Below are 26,792 nucleotides of genomic sequence, written 5' to 3' on the forward strand. Positions count from 1 at the left end.
CTCCACCTCTTCAACCAGAAGACCGTGGCAGGACAGAATGAAGGATGTAGAAACAGACAAACATTTGTTTCACTTTCCTTCCTCCTGGAATAGAAAGAGCACTGCCCTACATCTGTCTGGTGTTGTGCCACATGTAGGGTGACATCTAACTGTAGCCTACTTCATTCCCGGAGGCATCAAAGTCCCACACAATCTTCAAATGTTCCCTTATCTCCAACTACTTTAATTCCTCCCTCATCTTTACCCAGTGCAGGTTAAAGTATGTCTCCTTGTAATTCTCATATTAAACCACACCTTTATGGTAGCTTAGGGTGTGATTTAGAAATTGGGTCATTGCAGATGCAATTAATAATGGCAAAGCACACTGCAATCCCCAGCAGGCCCCTAACCTCATGTGATTGGCCTTAAGAAAAGGGTGGATGCAGAGAAAGATGAATACAGGAGAAAGACATTCATCCAGGTAGGATGAAAGTAGAGATCTGAGTGGTGCTTTGACAAGTCAAGGAATACCTAGTGGAACCAACAAGAAGAGAGCACCAAGAAGACACATCAAAAGCCATTCAACAAGCATACAGAGGATTCCTCCTCATCACTTCCAAGTGAAGCTTCCTGTACTGATACCTGTAGTGCCCAGAACTTCAACACAACGAATTCAACTGTTTACATCACACCATTCCTGTCATTTGTTATGGTGGCCCTAAGAATTCAAAACGTACTCTCCAATCTAATCATATCTTGTGACATGCTGATTTGGATAAATAGAGGATAAAGGTTGCTATTTCAGAACAGCTATTGGTGGAGGCCAAGTGGACACTCCCCTTTACTTTAACTCACCATCTCCAAACAGCTGCAGGATAGCAAGGTCCACCTGGCGTTTCCAACCAGAGTCTTTTTGGATAGCAATGCCATAGCCCGTAGAAGCAAAGACCTTGCCACTGCCAATGGTCACCAGCTTGCAGCCTTCGTCTCTTCCAGCCATGTAGTTGAGCACGGCTGCATCGTAGATGAATGCATCAAGTTTCCTGCACAAGAAAGAAGCGAACCAACATATACTAAGGAGGAAATTACACAACAGTACTACCTACTGGGGCATTAGTCTGAAGTGGTAGGGTTGCAGAAGCTATGTGGAGGACTGGCTCACAGTAAGGCTCAAGTTGGACTATTGTCAGAGTCTAAAGCCTGCATCCCAGGCTGCCCTTGATGGGACTTCAGGTTGAAAGGAGTTGTTTCTTTTATTCCCCCCTCCCACCAGGAGTGATAAGAATGTAAGTTGGGCCTGAGGCCAACTCATAAGCTGTGTCTGAAAAGGAGAAGGAGTAAAAAGGAATCAATAAAAATAATAACAGAAATAATGAAAAGTAAGCACCGCAGTGATAACAAATAGCACGGGTAAGAGTTATATAACATTTTTCATTTCTCAGTTCATTACAGTCCAGAGTGGGGGAAAGTGTAGGTGTATATGTTTCAGTAGATATGTGGCTATTTTGGTGGTCAGAAAGAATTCAGCATTCTCTTGTGCTGTGTGACTCTGCTTTGAGGGGCCAGGCTGGTGGCAAGCTCGTGTGAGAGCACATTCACAGCACTGCAAGAAGGTAGCATTCAGAAGGACCAAGGACTTTCAGATTCCTAAGCCTACATGCACATTGCGTGAAACATTGAGCTTTGCAAAGAAGGGATGCACCAAGAAAAGATGGGGTGGGCTAAGAGCGAGGCGGCATGCACCAATCACTGTTTCCAAACGTTTCCACACCGAAAGGCTGAGGGAGCAGTTCAGATAAAGCCATGCAAGTGACAGGCATGAAAGTGAGCAGGGCATGCAAGCCTGCACAACAGTTACAGGCTAGGCATCTTTGTCACTCCTCAAGAAAAAGGGAAACAAACAAACAAACAAACAAACAAACAAGCCCACAAGCCCTTTTTGATATGACTAGCAACAGGCAATTTCACAAAATGCATCCTATAAAATGCAGGTTGGTGGCATGCCCAAACACCAAGCATCCGGTATAATTGAGAACTATGCGGATCCCGTAGTTTGGACTATCCAGAGCACTCCTACCCTAACCTCAGATCCTGTCTTCTGAAACCTGTTGTGATTTTGTTCAGAACAGTGAGATTGAATGCCTCCACATTCTAAATGGCCATAAATCTAGGTGGTACTTGGGAACCTTAAGACGCAAAGGTGGCCAGAGGAGGTCCACGGTCACCATAGGAGAGAGGGAAACAGCTGTATGACCCATTGGCCTCCAAATTTCGACATTTACAGTGCTCAAGTGCTGGCCATTCTTCATAGCTTTCACTTTCTCCAACTAAAGGACAAGTGTGCCCAAATCGCTGCATTAACAGCTTGTGAACAAATACACTCTGGGTACAGAGAATGGCTATCAGGAGTGACAATCAAAGCTGAAATTGGGGATCAATCAACACATTTCTACTTGTTGCCGTCTACAAATTTTGCACACTTCCTGTTTCATTTCTCCCTAGACACCGGAACTGTCTATTACACCTCTTAGACTACAGCTCATGTGTAACAGATATGCGCTCTCTCCTTGACGCTTCCTTTTTAGTTTTTGATCTGTTTCTTTTCCACTCCATGCCCACATTCATGCAAGCAGAAAACAATTTGCAGGATGGTATATAGAAGCAAGTAACATCATAAGAACTCTTGTACAAGGGTTGGAATAATGCCATCAAATTTGACTTGGAAACAGTCTTTTGATTTAATGAGTATGGTTCAAGTTCAAACTGTGTCCAGTGGATGTGAGAGGTGTATCACTCTGAGCTTGGAGGCCGTTCTTACCCTGTTTTCAGGGAGAGCAAGGCATCATCTACACCCCTTTGGTTGAACTTTCCCATGTAGGCATGCATTTCTGCATAGTTATTACGGATATTCCTCTCTGTGCTGCCATTGGGCACAGTCCCAAAGCGGAAAGGGGGTGAGAAGTCATTAGGTCTCTGGAACTGGAGAGAGAAAGAAAGACAGAGAGAGAGAGACAGAGACAGAATAAAGAAGAAATGCTTTAGAAAAATGTGAAGAGACATTAAGTCAGCATTAGTGAGTTTATAATGGAAAGGAACCGACTATAATTCACCAAACACATTAGCCCTCACTCAGGAGCAGTAATTGCCTTCTGGAAGTGGACTTCAGTTCAACTCAATTTAATACGTATTGTTGAGAGATTTCTATTTGCCCAGTCCCGAGTTTAATCTGTAACCCTGTGTGTTCCTTCTATGCATCCGACACAATACCAGTGATGATGGGCCTGAAAGTGGCATGATATAGTTTGTGGTACATTAGTCACTTTTATTTCCAAAAATTGTCTAAAATCTGCACTCAGGCCTCTTAATTCAGAGGCCCAATCACATTGTCCTTCTACAATTAAGGTCACACAGCATGTCAGTCATGGAAATAATGTTTGAATATTGAATATATTTTGCTAAGAAATTTTCTTTTGACCTTCAAAGCACTCAAAATTCTGTTGATCCTAAACCAGCTATTGGATAATTCACATGTTATTTTAGCTATGTTCCCTGCTTGCTTAAACACTGAGAGTGTCTCTCCAGTGCCTAGCACTAGAATTTAAATTCCTTGGATCCTGTCTCTATGACATCAGCGTTATTCATAGCTATTACCCTTCAATGAGTTGGGTCTTAATGATGCTTCCAGAGCACACAATTTGACCATTTGGATTTTCACAGCCTCACCAAATTCATCTCTTTAATACACACTCACCCTTCTCTTTGGGCCAACTCAGTTTCTTCATTTTAAAATATAGCTCAAAGCAACGGCTTTGGGGAACCTCCTGTGAATTCTCCCTTCTATCAAGTTGGCCCAAAATGATCCCTCAGTACTTGTTATTCTGGTTTAGAGTCCTAGATTGATTCTATAAATTCAGCGACTCCCTATGTCTACTGACTAAGTACCGAGAACTAGACCTTCATGCGGTCATTAATAGTTTAAGCTTGAGATTAAAACAGATATGATGACCAACTCTGCCACTTACTACTTAATGACTGTGTTCCTTGACAGAAAAGATGTACCTCTTCTTCCTCCATAATAAGGAGTTGATGATGCCCAGTTTTCAAGAATGTAAAATAAGTACTTGGCACAGCACCTGATAGATACACCATAGGGTTGCCTGACACAAACCAGGTCACTGGGTTAGAGGGTTTTCAACTGAGAAAATGCCTGGAGCAGACTGAACTGTAGGCGAATCTCTAAGGCATTTTCTTGATTAATGATTGATATGGGAGGGCCCAGTCTACTATACTAGGTGGTCCTGGATTTATCAAAAAATCAGGCTTGAACAAGAAATGGAGAGCAAGACAGGAAGCAGCACTTCGTCGTCATGATTTTTGCTTCAGTCCCTGCCTGCTTGAGTTCTTACCTTTGCTTCCCTCATTGATGGACTGTGATTGGTACATGGAATGCAATAGCCCCTTCCCCCCATATTCCCTTTGGGTCTGGCCTTTATCACAGCAACAGAAAGCACACTAAGACAGATGCTCAGTGATTGGTCCCATATTGTTCTAAATCCATGTTCATATTAGTTTTGTTTTGCTGATAAAACAGCAGGCTACCTAATGTTCTTGTCCTGTAAGTATATCTAAGATGACACAGAATATGGGCATAAAGCTGTCCCTTGGCATAGAGGGGACACTGCAGGTGTTTAAAGTGCTCTGGATTTCAATGCTATTGCTATTATTTGTTACCTTGGAGCTGTATTTGAAAACCTAGCCCACTAACCAGGGCCCACTGAACTTTATAAACAGCACAGGTTCCATGGCCTTTCTTCTTCTTCTCAGAGACTGTGAGGGCTTCGTGGGCTATAAGATTCTTACAGCACAAGGAGCTATTACAACCACTGTAGCTGCTCCTGTTGGCCACAGTTGAGAGTTGGGTCAGTGTCATATGCTGTGGTGGTGGGATATTTAAATGTCACATCAAAAACAGACTTTCCAACTGGAAAACCCTTCTCTTGAGATGAGCACGATAAATGCCACTACTAGCCTCTCTCTCTCTCTTTTTTAAGGGGTTGCAATTTTTAAGCAAATAAAGATAGGAGAGTCAGAATTGTCTTCTCAAAACTAAGTAGCTTAAATCTTCCATTGGACAAATGATAAAGAGGGGCCCAATGAGGATAATTTGTTCACTATCACCCAGGGGTAGTGGTGGCGAATGTCATCAGCATTTTCCCTGGCCTAATTAAGAGTGACTCCTCACTGTGCCCGGCAGAGAGCAAGCTTACAGTAAACAAGGCTAGGCTTTAATAAAAGAGACAGACACCAGAAGACTTCACACATAGCTGTCAAACAGAACTCCTCAGAAATCTGAAGAAACCCATCCCCTAAATCCAAAGCCAAGCGGATGGCACAGGAGGGAGCAGCCCCCGGAGTCATGTGACTGTCCTGTCCTCTGTACCTCTGCACTTTGCTAAGTCAATGGGTACGAACATTGACTAGGGTACTGCAGGTCCCTCCCACAATAGTTTCTGAAGTAGTATTGAAAGCTGGAATCACATCCAATTCAGATCTGATAGAAATTATTTATCATCTAGGTATTTTTGAAAAGCTTAATGCATGTAAGGTCTGTGCAACGATTTTTGATCAACCAAACGGAATCCCGTGCCCAGTGTTCCACTTCCTGACGGAGCTACAGGCCAAGACACTTCTCGTTCCGAACCATAATCTTTTTTTTTTTAAGTTTTAAATGATGTTTAGAGTCTCTATATTATTTTACAGTCACATCCATAGATGCACAAAACATGTCGAAACGTGGACCTGGAAGAGCAAACACCCTTTGCGAAGAGGGGCCACACTGATGGAATCAATCTGAAGACTTCCCAAGGAGCTCCAGAGACCTTACTGCACTGGTATAACACTGATGCAGGAGAAGGCTGGCAGAATGCAGCAGCTGCCCACAGCCATGCACATGGCCAGTGTGAAGGAGGCTCAGTGGAGATAGGCGAGTTGTCAACAAATGGTGTGAAGGTGATTAGATGCTTCTGTACAAAACAAAGCTCACTCCCCACCCCCACAAGATCAATAGCAATTACGCCGAACTTGCGAACGTTCCAGGAGAAAAAAATATATGGGAACAGTTTTGTAACCTAGAGCTAGATGAAGACTGTACATCACGTGTCCAATCCACCAACAGAGGGAAATAAAGATAAATTAAAGGTCATCAAAATTCAGAGCTTCTCTTTAAAAGATGCAGTTAGGATTATGAGAAGGTAAGCCACCAGCTGGGAGGAAGTATCTGAAAATGAATTAAAGCGATTTCAAAAACAAATCAGGTAATAGCAGAATAAGACTTACATCATTTAGGGCACCATCCCCGAGCAAATAACCAGAGAAAACAACCCTGACTACAATGTGGACAAAATTTAGCCTGGAGGCGATTTGGTTTAGATTCAACCTTTTCTCATGCTTGCTGTAGGAACATGAACACAGGCAAGTTACCTAGCCTTGCAAGGTTTCATTGTATTCTGGAAATATTATTTTAACACCTAAGATAATAAATACATAGGAAAGCACTTAACACTGTAAGAAAGCTCAAAGCTGTTAGTTTCTTCTGTGGCAATGCAATTCTGTCCTGTGTGAGGCAGCGCTCCCTCATTCTCTAGTCTGCCCCTGTAACTAGGCCAGTCTGAGGGCCTAGAGTCAGCCAGAGCAGATGCAAGAGACCAGCTTGCTGTCTCCTCTGAAAGGTCTTGTTCAGCTCGATGGGAGGTTTAAATAAAGCAGGTCTTTTAAAACTGTCAGTGGACCTTGAACTTAACTAAAATTCCCATTCACAGGGAACAGTTAGTATGCTTAAGGAGACCTGTGGGGAAGAAGGAAAAGACAACTCCCACATGCCTTGATGTTTCAATAAATGCCCTTGTCATGAAACTCACCCCAAGATGTAAAGCCCTGTTGTTTAACCTTGGTGACAGTTGATGGACTCTGGGGAGGAATTAAAATGTATACTATGAGGAATATAAATTAGAACACTAAAGACCTTGACAAGTAATTTTAAAAATTAGGACTTCAAATAAGCCAGGGAGAAGAATAATTAGATTTGAAAACTCTGATTTCAAAATGGTGATAACTTAAAAAAAAACCAGCATTTTTATTAATCACCTTTGACCACCCAAATTGTGACTGCTAAAACACAGATCCATTTAGTGAAATGAAAGCACAGGAGGGAAGGATCCTCAGGGATCAGGCCCATTTCACAGATGAAGACACCAAAGTAATGGAAAGGTGAAGGGTATTGCTCCAAGCTGTGTAAAGAAGAAAGACAAGGCAAGCCTCTCCATTGCCAGCTGGGACGCTGCTGAGAGTCATTGTGCCCTGGCTTTCTGGGCAGAGAGGCCATGTGTTGTTAATGGGGCCACCTGGGAGGCCATCCATCCATTTCTGATATCACAATTGTTTGCTTCCACCCTCTCCCCTGGATCCAACACCTGCTCTTGGCAATGGCTATGAACTCACAGTAGCACAAGGGGTAACACAGAGGGAGAGCGTCAAGGGAATTGTAATCTCACTTGCTCTTCCTGAAAAACAGAGAATCAGAAATCAACACCTTGAGCCTTTAGCATCTGAACCTCAGTCTCTGTCTTGATGACCTTAAAGTGGATTCCTCTTGACAGTCAGCCATGCAAGGAGGAAGATTCCAAGGATGGGGCAAAGGCCCTCACTTTCTGTTGGACTCTGGCCATTTGGCTGCCACCACCCTACAAAAAGGTCTCTCATAGAGCTTGTAGCAAAGAAAAAAAGAAAGAGGGACAAGGGGCGTGGGAGGGTCTAGTCTAGTTTGTTTTCTTCCAGTCAACTAAATATGTCAGTTGACTTTCCCAAGTACAGGGCTCTGTTAATCCAGTGGTAAAAGCCACATTCATTCAACGCCTATGAATGTGCTGTGAATTAGCACCTCATCTTCGTTATCTATGGTAATTAGAATACAGCAGTTCATTTGGAGTGGAGTGTATCAAGAAAAGATGAATAAAACCTCCAGTTTCTAGGAACTAACCTCCCAGAAGAGTCAGAAATATAAGTGTTCTCTGCCATTCACATCTTCTCATACAGTCTCTCATTTATATTTGTATTCAGGAAGTATTTATTCTGTGCAGACAAGGTTCTAGGTATTGGCAATTTGGCATTATAGAATAAGATCCAGAGGCTCATATCAAAGAAGGAGATGGGTAACATACTAACATGCATAGAAACATATGTGTGTGTTTCCATATATGGACATTGACATATGTACATATGTGTGCTCAACTATGTGGTAGGCTAAAGTTGGTCACATACATTTTGCCAGTCCTCCTATCAAAAGGGAAGCCTGTGTTCCCTCTCCTAGGCAGAACAGGTGACCTGACATGGAAAGATTCAGAAGCCCCGCCCAGAGACTTCTGGCCTTGAAAAATGAGTGTGTGCTTTTACGGCCTCTTCACTGGCGTCCCAGAACCTCCTTCCAAGGGAAGGCTCTTAGCATATAGGGAGTATTACATATCTAGTCTTGGGGCCAGTCTTAAGCCCCAGTCTTGAGGCCACCAAACTGAAGACAGCACCTGTGGGTGCTCTTCACTGCAGCTCTAGCTTGTCTCTCAGCTCTACCCATTCCTGCCAGCACACCAGAGAAGTCAGTAAAGCCCTTTTGGTCCCTCAAGTCCAGCCAGGCCCAGCTCTACCCTTAGGTGAAGATCAGATGACTCTACCAAGGCCACATAAAGTCGAAGACACACTCAGCTCAGCTTTACACAGACATCTGACCCCCAAGACAGTGAAACACAACGAAGCGGTTTTTGTGCTGAGACTCTAAGCACTGGGATGCCGGCCCCACAATGAATTACTGGTGAACGTGGAATGTTTCAAGACAAGACAAACCGTGTAATGCTACAGACTGATTGGCAGTCATCAGTAGACCTTTGTGAGAAGGTCACATTTGAGCCGAGACTTCAGTAAGATCAGTTATCCAAAACACATGTGGGACATACAAGGAGCACAGGAATTGGTCAATAAAAAAGGTCCAGACTGCTGAGATGGGCAACAAACAAGGTGATGGGAGCCCCAGAGAAGCAGGACTGTGTCAGTGGGAACACAGGGTGAACAGCAACACAGAGGGTGACACAGAGGAGCTTTCTATTTGAACAGAAGAAGCAAAGCAATGTCTACACAGCATGCTCTGCTCAAAGGCACAATACAGACGTCCTAATAGCCACACTCACTCAATACCTACGGAATGACAAAGCTCAGGCACCATCACAGACCATGGAGACCTCCTCCCTTTTGCTACAGCCTTATAAGTAAGGCTGAGGGCTAATGAAGGATGAGGAAGGAAACAGGACCTGGCTCTCAAAAGGAGCCCATATCTATGTTATGTTATGGTTGGGGGTGGGGGGCGGTCACCACAACCTGGGGAACTGTGTTAATGGGTCACAGCATTAGGAAGGTTGAGAACCCTGCTCTAAGGTATGCTAAACGGGAGGAGAGCCTCGACACATCCCAGCTCTGCCATTTGATAGCCCTGAGACTGCACTACTCGCCTTCTCTGTGCCCCGGTTCCCACACTTGTAGAGTGCACCTATGCACCAAGTGTTCACCTAGTTTCCTGAGCACTGTAATAGCACAGTGCCTGGCCCAGGAGAAGCAAGCTGAATTACCCATTATTGTTAACACAGGCCCTGCTATGATCGCACTCACTGTCACTAGCGGTGACCGAACAATTCTGTCAGAATGACAAATGTGGGGTTTTGTGATAGAAAGAGTCCTCTGTCACCAGCACATATTCCAGGCTGGAAGGAACAAATTGAGGAGACGGGAGCTCAAGAGGATCTGAGCTCTGAGAAGAGCCTGGGCACTTTGGTGGGGCAGGGAAAGAGAGCAAGGTGAAACTTCAGGGACATTTAGTAGTGGCGTGAATAAGGATGTCCCCCAGAGGTTCTCACATGAAAACACTTTAGTCCTCAGTTGTTTTAGGGAGGGTTGGGAGCTGTGTGTGGCCTTCCTCAAGGACGTTGCTGCGGGTAGGTTTTCAGAGCTAAAGTCCTCTTGCTGTTTCATTACTCCTCTCTGTCTGACTTGTGCCTGTGGTCCATGTGTGAGCGCTCAGCATCCTTCTCTAACCTCCATGCCTGCCTGCTGCCTCGACCTTGCTATCTAGAACTCTAACCCTCTGGAACTATAAGCCCAAATTAACTTTTGTTCCACAAGTTGCCTTGGTCATGGTGTTTTATCACATCAACAGAAATGTAACTAATATGTTCTAATATTCTCCATCTCGTTGAACACAAAAGACCCTAGCGATGCCATGACTATTAAAATTCCAAATCAGAACTGCTGCCATGAGGCCAGGGTTCCTGGAAGGCTCCCTAAAGGGGACAGATTGAAGTTGCAAAGAGGGAAGTGGAATTTTCAATGGTGTGTGTGTGTGTGTGTGTGTGCCATTGGAAAGAGGAAGTTCTGAAAGCCACACCCCAGACCCCCTCAAGGCCTAGGCCTCTGTTGTTCTAGGCTGCTGCTCTGACACTGAGACCTTATACCCAGTGGCCTGTCACTTCTCCTCAGGAGGCTAACAGATCAACTGCAGCTAAATCGGGCAAGTGACACCACACAGGGAAAGAGGCTCTGCTGAGATGAAGGGGTTGGAAAGTGCCTTTCAGGGTATAGACCTGCCTGAAAACAGCTCTTCTTCAGCCTGTCTGCTCAGCGTATGCTGATTAGTGCAAACCAGAGTCGTGACCTTGAGCTGCACACTGGACACTTTGCTCACAGCTATGCTGCTAGTGAGGAGGGAGCTAGGGGCTTTTGTCTTCAGAGCGTGACAATCCCACACATAAATAATTCATCCTGTTACTTCTGATTCTACATTTGAATCACAAAGAGAATCAATGCCCGAATGCCACTCAGCCCTTCTAGGCCCTCGGGGGGGGGGGGGGGGGGGGGGGGGGGGAAAGATGGGTGGGTTCTTCACAATGTCTGTGTACTGATATGAACTCTACAGGGACCCTCTTTACCTGCCCTGGATTCCTCTCACCACCCCTATTAATGTCATTACCGTCCATCCTCCACAGCTCTTCCAAACCATGGACTTTAGACATCATTATCATCACTGATGAGCATGTCTATGAATCTTAGCCCTACATCAGATCTTACCATCAGCACTGTCAAGTTACAATATAATTTCACCACCCAAGAAAACTCCCTCATGATACTCCTCCATAGACCTCCCCTGGCTCCTGACACATGATGACCTGTTCTCTGTCCCCATAGTTTTGACTTTTAATCATTCTTCATTACCCAGGAGTATTAAACCAAACTACCATACTGCTTACTCCCATATATTCCCATTTGTCATTGGCATCTATATACCAAGTCTTATTTTCAAAAGCCAGGGTGGGGAAGCCCACCAAAACAAACAAACAAACAAACAAACAAACAAAAATTAAAAGAAAGAAGATGATAACACAGTAAACTTGGGAAAGATGTGACATACAGACGGTCTGTTAACAATGGAGGGCAATTTCATTCTAAAATGCTATGTGTATGGATTGCCTCAAGGCACAAAGATCTGTTCCAGTTTGAACTTTTCTATTTTGAAATGTGGGTTTCAGAACAGTCCCTCAAGGCGCCACTCAAGGGTCAGCCTAGCTGTGGAGACAGTGGTGGATTAAACAATGGGATTCCTCACTGTCCTTAAAGTGACAGTATGGAATGGAGGTAGGAGGAACAAATGATCACTTGGGGGCTGTAGAGAAGGGCCAGGAGGTAAAGTGCCTGCTGTGAGTTCTAGTCCCCAGAACATGTGTAAAATTCTAGGGTGGTAGTGGTGAACTTCTAAACCTTACTACCTACTGAGGGGTAGAGGGAATAGAAATATGCAAATCCTTGAAGCTCTTTGATGGGTCACACTAGAGGAGTCCTTGAGCTTCATGCCAATGAGAGAGCCTCCCTCAAAAAACAAAAATTATGGAGAGCAATGGAAGAAAGATAGGCTGTATCAACATAAGGCTTCAACACTTCCATGCACCCATGTGCATACACACACACACACACACACACACACACACACACACACACACACACACGTTCACATGTCCACACTAACAAGTACACACACATGCAAACACCAAAAATTTCGCCTTACATTTTATTATAAAGCTATATTTATTATTCATTAGAGAATATATTGTTGGAATTTACTCAAAGGTGGTAAATAAATCACTGTGACAGCAGCACTACAGAACATAGCAAGAAGACATAGATTCATAATTTAAGGTGACAACATGAATTCAGGTCTGTTTCTGGGGCCCTGGTGAGCCCAATGACATTTGCTACTACCATATGGTGGCACTCATCGAGCACTAGGTAGCCCCATTGCTCTAGTTATCTTTATCAAGTCTCTCTCTCCCTCTCTCTCTCTCTCTCCCTCTCCCTCTCTCTCTCTCTCTCTCTCTCTCTCTCTCTCTCTCTCTCTCTCTCTCTCTCTCTCTCTCTCTCTCACACACACACACACACACACACACACACACAAATACACACTACACACTACACACATGTATGCCTGTACTTGCATGTAGGAAGATTGGTTAGCTGGCCCTTCTCCTGTCCCTGGTCTCACCATCATTCTAGAAGCCTCCTTCAGAATTCTGCATGCTATGCTGTTGGGGAAGAAGATCTCTGCCTCTCTGGGTCCCTGTGGAATGGCAAATTACCCCAAAGGCTTCAGAGAAAGGAGGTGAGGGAGGGACCAGGCTTCTCTTTCTCCTGTCATCATTCTCCATTGGGGTTTCCAGGAAACAAAATGCCAGCTCTTCAGGTCTCTTGAGATTAGCTAACTACCAGATTTCCTCACAACAAGGACCTTGATGCAGCAAAACAATGATTTGTTTGGCATTTGCTAAAAATTTAAATAAACAAACATTTGTTTCTATGTTTACCACATCAATTTTATTGACTAGGTCTCCATCTGTTCCCTGAGGTTTTAGGTGTTTGGCAAAATCTGTGACTTTGCCATAAAATGCTCTCATCAATATGGTGGGTACAGCCCCAGGTATGTGCTTGATCTCTGAAGAACAATGGCGATGTACCAACATTACATGTTAACTTTGGACTAATGATAGTTTGGTGTCAATAGCAGCGAACATACCTCCCAGCACACATTATGTGCTCTACAACTTGTATGTAGCAAGTCATTAATTTTCTCAATAAACCCATGGGGTAGACATTTTTATTCCCATATCGTGGGTAAGGACACTAACATCCTGATAGATAATTTTGGTCAATCCTTACAGGTAGGTGAGAGCAGAGAAAGAATTAAAACAGAGTCCTTACACATAACCATAAGTCATATCACACCAGAATACAGACAGAATACAGGCTCAGGAAACAGATTGTCTCAAGAATCCAAAGATCCGATGACCATGACAACTTCCCAGTAGCAAATAGGAAAAGGGAGGACTATAGAAACTTAGAGCACACAAGAAATATCATGACGGGGGTAGAGCTAGGGTGGAGAAACCTTTACACACTTGCCTTGCTTGACTGTTGGCAAGGGGCTTGTGGAAGGCATCTGACCAAGTAGGCTTTCATGAACAAAGGCAACATAGCCCATGAGTACACTGTGTACCCTGAAGGTGAAAGGAATCTGTGTGTGCAAATATGATACATGAGTATGATACCTGGATGAAGGCCACTGCTTGCACACAGTGGCTGACCAGGCCAAGGAAAGACCCAGCAGTTAGCTGAATTAGGATTAAACATAAGGGTATAGCTGGGATAACAAAGGGGCTGTGTAAGAACTGTCTACTAGAGAACTACCAACTTGAACTTAAATTTATGGTATCATAATGGGCAGGTATAAGTGAAAAGGGCGCCAGAATGGAAAACCATGTTCAAATCAAGGAAGGTTCTATCCTTGCTCTTCCTCTAATGCCCAGGTTTCCCTCCTGACCACCTGGTAGTTGCAGAACACATCGGGGGTTCCTGCCAGAGCCCCCCTCTTCTCTGTCCAAGAAAGCCCTGAGTAACTCTGTGTACTCCCTCATTTCTACCAGCTCAATCACATAGCCCTCCCCTGACCTGCTGAGGGGAAACTGCTACTCCCTGTCAGCATCTATATATTGCTCTCCTCTCAATTCTCTGCCCTTCTTCCATTTACACTGTGATGTAACAGGCAAGATTTTTGCCCGTTGTACTCATTGGTGCAACTCAAGTGCCTAGGACACTCCCTGACTCTAACTAGAGTCTCCCGATGAATGATCTAAATGATCTAATAAATTAATGAATTGGATTCTGTGCATTAAGCCTCAAACTCCACTTAAAGTGCTTACTGGTTAATGCAGAATCATGCAACATGACCGAGTGCGATGTCTCTCAGATGTACTGCTGGGCTGCCATCCCCAGTGACGAGGAGTTAATTTGTCCTCATGTCAGTTGAGGACATCTTTCTTGGCACATTCTTCATTTTTCCTTCAAAAAAATTGTATCAGAGCTGAGATCCCATAAGAGCTTGTCAGATTCAGGACTTGACGATGTGTATAGATATTTCATTGGCCTCAAAAAATGTGACAGAGCTGGGAACAGTTATGATAACATGAAGATGAAGTGAGCCAGAGACATGAGGACACAGGGTTTAAGTTTTATCCTTCGGTACTCCTGTGTCACAGCTAGCCTCTGCTCTCCCCTCCAATGTTCTTTCAGGCAAGACTGAGCTTTCTGCCTTCCCACATCATGCCAGTTCCCTGCTGGCTTGGGAGAGATCAGAGACGTTTTTCCAGATTTTGTTAGAAGCTGTGGGTACCAGCAAAGACCAACGGCTCTTAAAGAAGCCTTTAGGTAAAGGATGGATGTAGAGAGACTCACCACAGAATGAGGATCTAATGTTAGTTGCTCCAGGAGTCCCAGCAGATTTGATATATTGTGGAAGGTTATTAGAGGCCCCTACCAGATATCTCTATGGAAGTTGCCTCGCTGAATCACCTGTATTTCAGTTCTCCTGAGAGCCACCATTGATGTCTTCTGAGACATGAAGCTGGGATGGGAACTTGAACCTTCAAAGGACTGTGCCAGGTGAGACCTCTGGCCCCAGATGATCAGAGGAGGGACATGTCAGGGTAACAGGCACACATCTGCTGTCCTGGCAAGCCATCTGATCAGTTGGTTTCAAATTGACTAATGGAAATGAAAGCATTTGTGTCAATTGTCACTTTATGACCATTTATAGCACAACGGGATTTTTTTCCTTTGGTCAGTAAAGTTGACTCTACACAGAGACACCACAGCTGGATGAACGTCCGAGCCCCAAGGTAGTCTAGTGATCCCACCTGGCACATTGCATCCCTCTTGGCTTCACAATGGGTCTCAAAGACCAGGAAAACCCCCTTGGTAAAGAAACTGGTTTAACTTTGACACACTCTTTCGCTAGACTTATCCTGCCCTGGGTTTGTTTTACAGCCTACCCATTATTCCCCTCTATAACCTTGTGAACTGGGAAATATAACTTAGAAATGGAGATAGAATCACTTCTATACTACACAGAGGAAGAAAGAAAAGCCAGAGAATCATCAGCTGTCTCAGATCAAAAAGCCTTCCCCATTTATGTCTCCTCCCACCCTCTTCTATTCACTCAGCACATATCTTGGGTTCCTGAGCTGCTCAAAAAATGAAGAGTCTTAATGGCAAAGATAGGCAGGGACTTTAGCTCCTTTGTCCTTGGGGATTAAGTCAAGTCTTCATACCTAACTCAAACATGAGGGACCTCCAAGAATAACGTATTAGAAGGTTAGTGCTACAAAACTATCAACAGTGAGCGTGTTAGGGGAAGGAAATTCAGCATTCCCTAGTGATAAAGGGTTGGATATCCCTCTAAACCATTAGTTCATAATTCATATTTTACTTAAACATCATATATTCAAATACATTCAGTGAACACCTTTGATGTATCAGATCATATAGCTATGGAAGCTATGTTGGGATTCGGATACAAAAGACCATGGATAATTTAAGAAATAATGTTTGGTGTGTACTTATGCTAGAAAACAATCTAAGAATCTACTAATACCCTTAATAATGCCTTTATATGAGCCTGTTTGGTTGTGGCTTGTTTCTTGTCCACTCGGAACGTAGACGGCGTTAATAGTTCATTTGGGTTGGCTGACTTTTGCTGTGAGTGACACACGGGAAAATGGCAGGTGCTCTGCAAACACAGGGCTGGCTGGGAAGAAGGCTCTCCCCTCTCAGGGAATAAAGCAGGCTCAACAACCGGCATACCATAGAGAGACACACTTTACTATTCACAAACTGGAGACAGGTGATAATCAGGGGCTCTGAAGAGGTCTAATATCTCCCCAAATAAATCCTGAAAGAATACTGTGACTTAAGATCTGACAAGCCAAAATAGTAGCACAGTTGGAGACCCTACTTACTCAGATTTCCTCTTAAATGTCTGCCTAATTTAGGTGGCTTGACAGGAGGAGAAAATAAAGGTGTGAAAATTCTATCTGGAACTGTAAATGTCAAATATTTCTCATCTACATTACCTTCCCTTTCTTTCTCCACAGCCATTTGTTATGAAAACATTTCTCACACTCAAATAGCTATATGGCTTTGTCTTATACCATGAATACTATCTGAGTTTAATAACTGTCTTCTCATTCATTTATTCACTTATTCATTCATCCATCCATTCATTCATTCACTCATTCACTCATTCACTCACTCATCCAATAAACTCTTACCTCCACTGTGGTTTTAGTCTAAAAAGAAAGGAAAAGTAGTGGGAACATCTCAAATATCTGTATATCATGCCAATTACCATGTGATTTCTATTGCGAATAAAGAAGAGTGCAGAAGAAGAAATTTAGCTTAGAACCTTTCCTAGATTTTAAATATCTTTTCCCCCACAGAAGCAGAGATTGTATCTAGGACCTTGAGGATGCTAGGTGAGCAATCTACCACTGGGCTATGTCTCCAGCATCTCAGACTGTACACCATATGCGCATTTGGTGACCTGAGGTCTGGCTTCTGCATCCTTGGAAGCTCTTGCTGATGAGACTATGCCACCAGGGAGCACCTCCTTTTTAAATATAGCCCACAGCCTGGAGTGAGTTCTCAGGAGAACTTCAAGCTTACATCAGAGAAACACATTAAAATAAACTTATTGTTTTCATACAACACTCAAGTCCTGCATCATTCCAGGCTTGGGGAAGCTACTTTGTTCAGAGGAAGCACATAGACAGAAGGAATTGGATTGCTGCCATGGTATATCACTCTGAATGGCCAGCCATCCTTGGAGAAATTATCTAGATGAGTCCATTTCACACACATATTTTAAAGATCCAACTGAGAAGAAAATATCCTCATTAATGAGGATATTTCTTTATCAACCTCCATGATATGACGATTCTACTACAAGACCAGCAGCAGGATTTCTTTATGGGATCCAAGCATTGCCCATCATGTTTCTCTGTCAGTGGACTGCAGAGAAGCTGGACTTGAATTGTGAACTTGTGAGCCAGAAGCTAATTAATAGAATGGGAGAGAGTGCCAGGATAGCTATAAAGAGAGACACCCCTCACTGATGAATGCCAGCCAAGTAAGTTCAGGGCCCTGGGTTCCAGTCCCAGAACTGAAGAAACAAAAGGATCCTTGTGAGATAGGAGATGTGCATCACAGGGAAGCAGGATGGTTAGAGAAAGGGTAGCAGTAACCATTAGAGCTGGGTCTGTGGGGTAAGGTACCAACCACATGGGAAAGCATTTGTTTTCTGTAATATCACTCAGAGGATGCAATGGAAGTACTCTCTCAATCTGAATGACTGCCGACAACACTGGATGGGACTGGAGTGCTAGGCAAGTGCTCTGTCATCAAGCTTTATCCCCCGGACAGAAAAACATCCTCCTCACAGCCTCTTCCAGTGCACTCCCCATTCAATTAATTGGCTTCTGGTTTTCAGTTTCATAAATAATTTTAAAGCAGCCTGTCTTCTCTGCAATCCATTGACAAAGAAATAAGGTACTTGAGAGAGAGAATTACCTTATGTTAGTCCCTTTTGTTATTGCTATTAACCAATACCCCACAAAATCTACTTTGGCTCATGGATTTAAAAGGGGCACAGTCGGCATGGTGCAGAAAGCAGGGTCTCAGCAGCCTGGGATGGCAGGCCACATTGTTTCCACAATCAGCAATGGAGAAGAGGAAGTGAGGCCCATACTACCAAACCTCAAAGCCAGCCCCCAGTAAGTCATTTCCATCAGTAAAACTCTATTTCTGATGGTTCTACAAACTTCTAAAACCAGCTGGAGACCCAGGGGTTAAACAATGAACTTTGGGGGGGTGAGAGGGGGTTTACTTCCAAGTCACAGCACACAGAAAAATAGGCAGTCCAAAAGAGGAGGGAGAATATGACAAGGACGAAGTTTAGTCAGAACACATGCAAAAGGGTTCTCACCATGCACCACAGCAAGAAGGATCAGGAACTCTTTGCCAAAACCATGTTCAGAAAGACAGTGCGATCCCAGTGGACCATGAGAGCCATGTGTTTAGGATGGAGTGCTGCCTTTTAATGGAGGGTTAAAGACCAAAGTGGGGTAAGACAAGTGTTTGGGCCATCATCGATGCAGGTTCATTATCAACATGGTGTATTCCCTGTTATGATTTACAAATAAAATTTGACTCATAGAAAACAAAGTTAGTTCATTAAACAGCTAAGTTGCGGAGAGCAAGGTTTTAGGATGAAAGGTTAAATATTTTTTTTCTTTGTTTTGTGTTTTTGTTTGGGTTGGCTTGGTTTGGTTTGGTTTGGTTTGGTTTGGTTTGGTTTGGTTTGGTTTGGTTTGGTTTGGTTAGTTTGATTTTTTTTTTTAAAACAGTTTCTCTGTGTAGCCCTGGCTGTCCTGGAACTCACTCTGTTGAGCGGGGAGGCTTGAAATCAAAAGATCTGCCTGCCTCTGCCTCCTGAGTGCTGGGATTAAAGGTGCATGCCTCCACTGTCCACTTTTTTCTTTTTTTTTTTTTAACAAGAAAAGGGACACCCAAGGGGATGTCTCTGACATGACATTTGTTATTCTGTCTAGCTTTCTGAAGGATGTGATTAAACTCATTCTGTAGACAAGGCTGACCCTGAACTACACCCTCCTGCATCCATCTCCTAAGTACCACCACACTTGGCTCATTCTATGCCTTTGGAACTCATTGTCTGCCTTCATCAGTGGACTGTTGTTCTCCATGTCTCTGCTACCATGCAAAAGGGTTCCTGTGCATGTTTGGACTATACTTATATTAAAATCATATTCTCGGAGGTTAAATGAGCATCTCATTTGCTCACGTAGGTAGCTCCATTTGAGGGGTCATCCAATAAGCACATCCATCCAATAAGTATACACTGAGCAAGCTGTTTCTATATACTAGGTATGATTAATATACCAGGCATCATCTATACACCAAGTATTATCTATATAGTAGGTATCTATACACTAGGTATCATCAACATACTAGGTAGCATGTTAAATTCAGAGAGTACACAGTCTTAAATAAAAATTCCAGGTAAATAATACAAAGAGACATGAACTGATTTAAAATGTTGGGGGGTAGGGCAGGGTTTTGGTAGAACTTAGACTCCATACTCAGCATGGGTCTTATGAAGGCTAGGACCAGTTTCCAGAGAGACCCTGAGATGAAAACAGCTGTTGAAAACAGCTGTTCCAGAGCATAAGGAAGGATGACATCAGCTAAGCCAGTGGTCCTCAACCTTCCTAATGCTGCAGGACTTTAATACCTTATGTTGTAGTGACTCCCAACCACAAAATTGTTTTCATTGATATTTTATAATTGTAATGTTGCTACTGTTGTGAATTATAAATAGCTAATATACAGGATATCTGATATTCGACCCCCGTGAAAGAGTTGTTCAACCCCCAAAGGAGTCACACCCCACAGGTTGAGAACTTCTGATATAAGCCCTCCTGAAAAAGACTATGTGGAAGAATACATGTTTGGCTCATGAATGCGGAAGCAGTGTCACCAGCCACCTCAAGCTTGTGCCACCACACCTTCCCCACTGTGATACACAATATTGCTTTTCATTTTTCTTCCATTGTGTGCAAAACAAAGTCCTCCATAAGTACAGGGATGAGTGGCAGTGTGCTCGCACAGACCTGCTGCTTCCTGCCCTTGGTTCCAGTGAGGGATACATAGCAGGTTTTAGGCTCTCTGTGATAAATGAGTTAAGACAAGTGGGGCTGGAGGGTAAGGCTGTACAGCAATGGTGAATTGCTATCACTCATTTGGAGGAAATCATCCTGACAGTGTCCCATCACTCAGACACGCCAGAAGAATGTGTTAAGAGTGATCCGACCAAAAGCTCAGGTGGTCTTAGGGGAAAGCTGGGGCTGCAGTTAACACTCAACATTAATATGAACTGAGGACTTAGGCATGAGGTACATACAGTTCTGACCACTTGGCAAGTAATAAACCTTAAATCACCACAAAAGCTGGTGGGTTGAAAACCTTTTACCCCCTAACTGGGAAGGGAGGCTCCAGAAGGTTTAGGAACAGAGCAAGGCCATAGAGCCTCTTGTCTTGTTTTTTCTCCCTGGTTTTTAGCATCTGCCTGAAAATTAAGCTTCAGAGGAAAAGTTAAAAAAAAAAAAGGGAGGGGGAGCATTTAGCTGAGCGTCACCCAGGGGTCACAGATGACTGATGAGCTCTCTGGAGTCTTTGTCAATGTGGCTTTATAATAGTGGATATCATGGATGGGGGGGGGGCACATGATTGCTCATCTCAAAAAGGAGCACCCAATACAAATGCTAATTCATTTGTGGCTTTGGAATGCAATTTTCCACAGGCTCTAAGCTAAGGACATACCATTCTCAATAGTTCATTGCTAAATCAGCTGTTGAAAAACACTAACACACTTCCCCCAGTGAAACAGTACTGCAAATGGTTAGCTAATTAAGGGCAATTTAATCCATCAGAGAGCAGAAGTTTAGTGTTAGTACCAGCACATGTCCTGGGAGCATCCATCCTTTAATAAATGTAGCCAGTCACTGAGAGCAGTCCTTTCCTTCAGAGGGGGCAGCGCGTGAACATCACTGCCAGCATGTACACCCATTTCCTGGGCCATTATGATGTCTTATTCCGTTCCGGGTCCCAAACCAAACAGTCTCTGTTTCATTACACAGGTGTGTCTCCAAAACCAATATTCCTCTTCTTTCCATCTGAAGGACCTCAGGCTTAACAGGGAGACGATCTGAAAAGATATCTTACTAACAGACGAGTAGGTGATAACTTTATTCTTCTAATATAAATGTAAATTGTAAATTGTATTTTAAGAGACAGCTTAAAGTTGCTTTGCTTTTATATAAAGAATTAAATGGGGATTTTAACTGCACAAAAGCCTTTGTGATGGTGAGCTTGGTTGGCAATGTGGCTAGATTTAGAAGCACCCAGAAGAGTGTTGAAGCACATTTCATGGTACACTTATACACTTATACAATGTTTGTGGAGAGTTAACTTAGGAAGAAGTGCCACCCTGAACCCTATATCCTCTTCCCTATCCATCATGGGATGAACTGTATCATATGTTGCTTCTACCGTTACAATCTGCCATAAATCCCGTGGGACCAAACTACTACAGCCAGAGTCCTCTAAAACCAGACATTTTGGTATCAGCTATACATAAGTAACCGTCATAGCATTCCAGGAAAATGGTATCACTCAGACCAATCTGCTCAGATGACAGATTGCTTGGGGAATTACTTTCTGCAATTCCTACTCTCCACAGAGCCCTGGATATTGTCCTAGTTACACGGTACTTCACGTCTAAGTAGCTAGTGCCATCATGAGTGGGAGTAAGTAAAAAGGTTTCTCAGCTGGGTCATTTATCACCTTGAGAGATGCTTCCTAGTACACGGGGCTATTGGATGATGAGTGCTTTCAGAACACCTCCAAAGAGGAGCTGAAGCCACCTTATAGGCATGGTCTATACTCAGCACACAATCCCTACTCCACCCCAACCCTGCCATGATGGCAGCTCCCTCCCAGGAACGTCCCTCAGTGCCCTGAAGAATGTCTAGTTTGCAGCATACCTTCCTCAGAACACCAGGCTGACAATTATGTTTGAAAGCCTCTTTCCAGTGATTTGGAGTTGACAGGCAAGGCTAAAATTCCAACTCAAGAGGATCCTAGGAAATACTAGGACAAGGCAGGGCAGTCAAGATCACCCTGTGACCACTGGGGAATAAACTCCCCTTCTTCTGCATAGAGCATGTTCCAAGCAAGTAAATGACTGAATTGGTCCAGGCTCTCTGCTGGTTAATCTCATGGTGGGAAAATCTGGAGTTTATTTTCCCTCATGTGTTGGTCATGCTTATAGATATGAGCACACACTTGCCCTTGCCTGCAGCTAATCCACAGTTGAGTATCATTATGCCAGGGTTGATCCAGTATAAGGATGCCCACCATATACTGAAAAAGCACATTTACAGTTGTCAGGCCAGAAGCGCATGTCAGAAATAAAATTTTCCGGTCCATGTTGTTTCCATCCCAAGCCATCCCAAAGTATGTCTAACCCTGGAGTGACTTCCTAGGTCAGGGCTAAGTGACAGCAGGATGATGGTGCACCTCTCCAGTGCTGGGAACATGGTGGAGCTGACTATGATGCTGAGCCTTCTCAACCTTCTCAAAGAAACAAACCTGGCAGCAGCCTTTTAAACGTAGCTACCTGGAGTCACGGGTGAGCTGAAGGTTGTATTGCTCTATGGATGTTTGAATATCAGTCCGCACAAGGAAGCAGGTGAGACCATCTCGTGCCTGCTCGGGAGGACCTGACTGGCAGAGAGGAAGAGGTTTGTACAAAATTTACTGCAATTAACTTGGCATGCGCCTAGAAAGAGAAATGGAAAGGCAGAAAATTGCTCGGTGCCCAAAGTCAAAGCCACACCCATGTTCTGCCATGTGTGTGCACGTGACAGTTTGCAGTGATGACTGGGTGTGTCTTGTAAAGACAACAGTGTTTGTCTCACTGCGTGCCCACCCCCCTCGCCCCCCCACCCCCACCCCCCGCCGCCGCCGCCCTCTGTCAAACAAGAAGAAATTTGTTCCCCAGAGGTTCCCCTGCCCTGGGTTGCAATGTCCTGCGTAACACTACGCTGTTAGCCGTCTCGCTCAGTCTGTATTTGAAACCAACTGGGAGGCATTGCTAGGATTCATAGCCTTCTTCCTTCAGCACCAGGTTAACACCCAACTCAACACGCCCTTTTGCATTCAGTCCAACAATGGCTGGGTCCTCTTGGCTATCTCGGGGTCTCCTGGCAATCAGTTCTTGCAAAACACTCCAGCAACTTGTACATTACTAGAAATGTTCTGTGGCGCTAACGGTCACCTGGGAGATGTGTGACGAGGTTTTACAGAATTAAGTATGAGGGACTTTACTATCACGGTGGCCTTCAAGCTTATGTCCTTGAGGGCCTTGTTGCAGTACTTCCGAGACAGTGTCCCTCAGTCCATCCTTTATTCTTTTCTCCTCTCCTCAGATAAGGATGGAGCAGGGGGCAATGTTTTACTCCCCAGTTCTTCTTCTGTTTTGCTCCCATTAAGGGGAAGGCTCCCGAGAGTGATCTCTGTTCTTAGCCGGGTTAAGAACAGGAGTCCCTGAGTAGAAGGAACTCTGGTATTCCTTACCATTCAATGCATCTCTGATCTCACAAGAAACGTGGGAAGAAACAAGATGCTGTATGCACACCAATGAAGAATGCAAAGGGCTGCCTGGAAAGACTTCAAGACTAGAGCAATTGAAGGCCAAACGCTCTTGCTGTGCACCTAAACTGGGTGAAGATCCATCCCTGTTATGGGTGTTAGAGTCATTGATTTGAGACTCAGAAGTCAGGCCAGGAAAGCTGTAATGCCTGGCCTTACGTTGGGAGTGTTCACTAAAAAAGTAAGTTGGTTTGGCCCAGCTATTACCTTAGTCAACAGCTATAAATGCACACGAATTCTGCTATGATTGATCCTATATTCTGATCTCTGAGATGTGTGTCAGTGGTGACAGAATGTGAAGGTCTTAGGGAAAATGCTTTATGAAGCAAGCATTGTAGATATCTGATATTTATCTACTCCCTGCCAGGAAAGTTCAAGGGCTCCCCAGGGATATTCTCAGTGGGAAGATTCGTCTATGAACCCTCAATACAGCTTGGTCACGCCATCACCCCCAGCCTTTATTGAATGACAGTTCTTCCTTCTTTTGACTGTGAGTACCTCATGTTGGCCTGGGGCGCAATAAGAAGGTTCCCTGAAAAGCACCTCCCTATGGAAATTTCCTCCCCGAAGAGGCTTGGGTTTTCTGGGCTCCTTGTTGACAGATATTGTGTAATAGGAACTTGTGGATCCAGACAGTGGTACAGAGTTCCATGTAATAAGAAAGGGTCCCCACATGACCATGCTGTTACATTTTTGCTGGGAGATCTGTTTTCCTGTGACACACGCATATGCAGGCCAGAGGACAACCTCACATGTTCTTTTAGTGTTGTCCAAATATTTTGTGACAGGGTCGTTCAATGGCCTAGGACTCACCAAGAACATTAGGCTGGCCAGCCAGCCCCGTGTCTATCTCTCCAGTGCTACAAGCCCATGCCATCATGCCTGACTTTCACACGTGGGCTTTGGGAACTGAGCTCAGTTGCCTATGTCTGCAAGAAAATATGTCAGCACATGACTGGACTCTCCGGTGTAAGTCCTGCGATAGAGTCCTGCAGAGACCCAATCTTTTCACTCCTGATTTCTCTGAAAACTGGAGCTGCCTCCTCTGCTAGGGAGCCTGCCTGCTCATTTTCTTCTCTTGCTGCCCTGGGGATGGAACTGGCCCAGAGCCTGTGCCCTTGAAGGTGTGGATGAAGGCTCCTGTCCAAAACTAGACAGTGGAAAGATCTCAGACTGTGTTGTTTACAGAGCGTGAGCTGTTTTTGAAAGATTCTCCATGACCCATGCTGGAAAGGAAATCTCAACATAGCACTGTGAATGAAGTACCTGGGCTTTCCCAGTGCCAGGCGGTTCTGGGTCCCCACTGCCTCTTGCAGATGCCCAGCTAGGCAGAAAGGGCTCCAAAAACTAGAAGGCTGCACACAATTCGCTGAGAACCTTTGCCACTCTTGTTGCCTTTGTAGCTGGGCACATGTAGAAGCTGGCAAGGCTGAAGCATCCATAAAGAACCAGACCCCGCCCAGGCACTGACTTTGACTGTGAATATAATTCTGACATCTATAGAGCCTGAGTCAGTCTAGGATTGATGCCTTAGGCCACAGATAAATTTTCATGCTGCGTTAATTTGTCTCTGAGGATTCAAACTTAGTTACTCAGAAGGGAAACACTAATTCTTAATATGTTTTTACCCACAAGCTGAGATATAGTAAGCTCAGACTCCCTGAATTAAAACAACTATTTTTAATTTTTGTTTTTAATCAGAGAGAAAAGGATGTTGGAGAACTGGCTTATTTCTCTTTCATGTAAATAAATTTCAGACGGAAGAAATTGTCTTTAAGGGACAGCTAAACACAACAACTCTCCTCTCTGAGAACTGGAGACTTGTCTACACAGAAGGTCCCAACTCAGAGAGTCCCCAGAGGTCACCCCAAGCTGGAGCCAGAACCCACTCCACACGGAAATCACAGATACACTCAGTGACCCTGAGGGTGAGAATGGGACTTGCAGCTTTTCCCACCGAGACCAGCAAGCATAAGTGAGCTTCCACTACAAGTGGGAGCTGCTTGCTACCTTTTGGTGTTAGTACAGTTCAATTCAGGTGGGAAAACACTGAGGGCAAGTTAATGCTAATTTGCATAATTACATTTAAAAAATTCCAGCTCCTGGGAGCCTCTGGTCATCTAGCATCTTGCATAAGGATAACTTTCTAAAGACTAACTTCTGTAGATCTAGCCCAGGAATAGGTCCAAATGGGTTGTCTCTTCAGTCTCTTCTTTCCTCCCACTCCCTCTTCCCCTTTGCTACAACTACCTTCTCCCCTCCACTCTCCCTCCCTCCTCCCTTTCCTCACTCCCTCTTTCCTTCCTTCTTTATTCTCAAATCACTTTACTTTTTGAAAATATGGCTCCACTAATGTCTGCTGAGTGAAACAAAGCTATGTTCTTTTTTTCTGGGTGAGGAAGACCATCAATCCAAGATGATGTGCTTTGACTTTCATTCTTTATACATGAGAGATGTGTGTGTGTGTGTGTGTGTGTGTGTGTGTGTGTGTGTGTGTGTGTGTGTGTGTGTGTTTTACGACAAAGAAGCCGTGAAGGGGATACATCAGTCTTACAGAAACAAGCCTTTAGTCACTTTTCCCAGTGACCTCACAACAGGCAATACAGAAGATTGTGCACAGAACATATGGGGAGAAAATGGCATTAGTCAGGCTCAAGGTCAAAAACTGGGAGCACATGGTGCCACTGAGGATCCTGTTGCTCTAAAAGGTATCAGCAAAGAAAAGACCTTCTTGGTGTAACCCATCTCCCTGACAATCTACAGCGAGAAGTGGGTGGATTCTACACAAAGAAGGATCAAAACCTGATGTGAGAAATACTCCTTTCATAAGGACAGGGCCATACAGCTGAATATAGGAGCTGAGAGAAGGAAGAGAAGACCCCAAATCTAAAGGGCAAAAAACTAGCACAAAATGCAGACTCTAGAAAGAGCCATCCATGGCTCTGTGCTAAACTCCTGTTGCTACCACACAAGAAACCTCGGGCATAAACCTCTTCCAATAAGTTACACAGCCTGTCAGCTGTGCCATAATATTTTTAGAGGACCAGGGGAGA

The 26,792-nt window shown here is 44.1% G+C and overlaps 1 protein-coding gene and 1 long non-coding RNA gene across 8 annotated transcripts in view; one reads left to right on the top strand and one right to left on the bottom strand.

Annotated features, from left to right (window-relative positions):
- Gm14329 overlaps positions 1-6,178 on the top strand; it is an 11,433-nt gene extending 5,255 nt beyond the window's left edge. Inside the window, exon 2 of the long non-coding RNA XR_001785389.1 lies at positions 5,740-6,178. This is a non-coding gene — a long non-coding RNA (predicted gene 14329). The remainder of the gene's footprint in view (positions 1-5,739) is intronic.
- Grin2b (glutamate receptor, ionotropic, NMDA2B (epsilon 2)) overlaps positions 1-26,792 on the bottom strand; it is a 460,395-nt gene that overhangs the window by 24,904 nt on the left and 408,699 nt on the right. For all 7 annotated transcript variants that reach the window (NM_001363750.1, NM_008171.4, XM_011241221.3 and 4 more), the window contains 2 exons: positions 2,798-2,958; positions 835-1,022 (listed from right to left, as the gene is read on the bottom strand). In NM_001363750.1, coding sequence (NP_001350679.1) covers positions 835-1,022; positions 2,798-2,958 — 349 coding nt within the window. The remainder of the gene's footprint in view (positions 1-834; positions 1,023-2,797; positions 2,959-26,792) is intronic.

This window comes from Mus musculus, chromosome 6 (assembly GCF_000001635.26).
Source record: "Mus musculus strain C57BL/6J chromosome 6, GRCm38.p6 C57BL/6J".
Taxonomy (NCBI): Eukaryota; Metazoa; Chordata; class Mammalia; order Rodentia; family Muridae; genus Mus; species Mus musculus.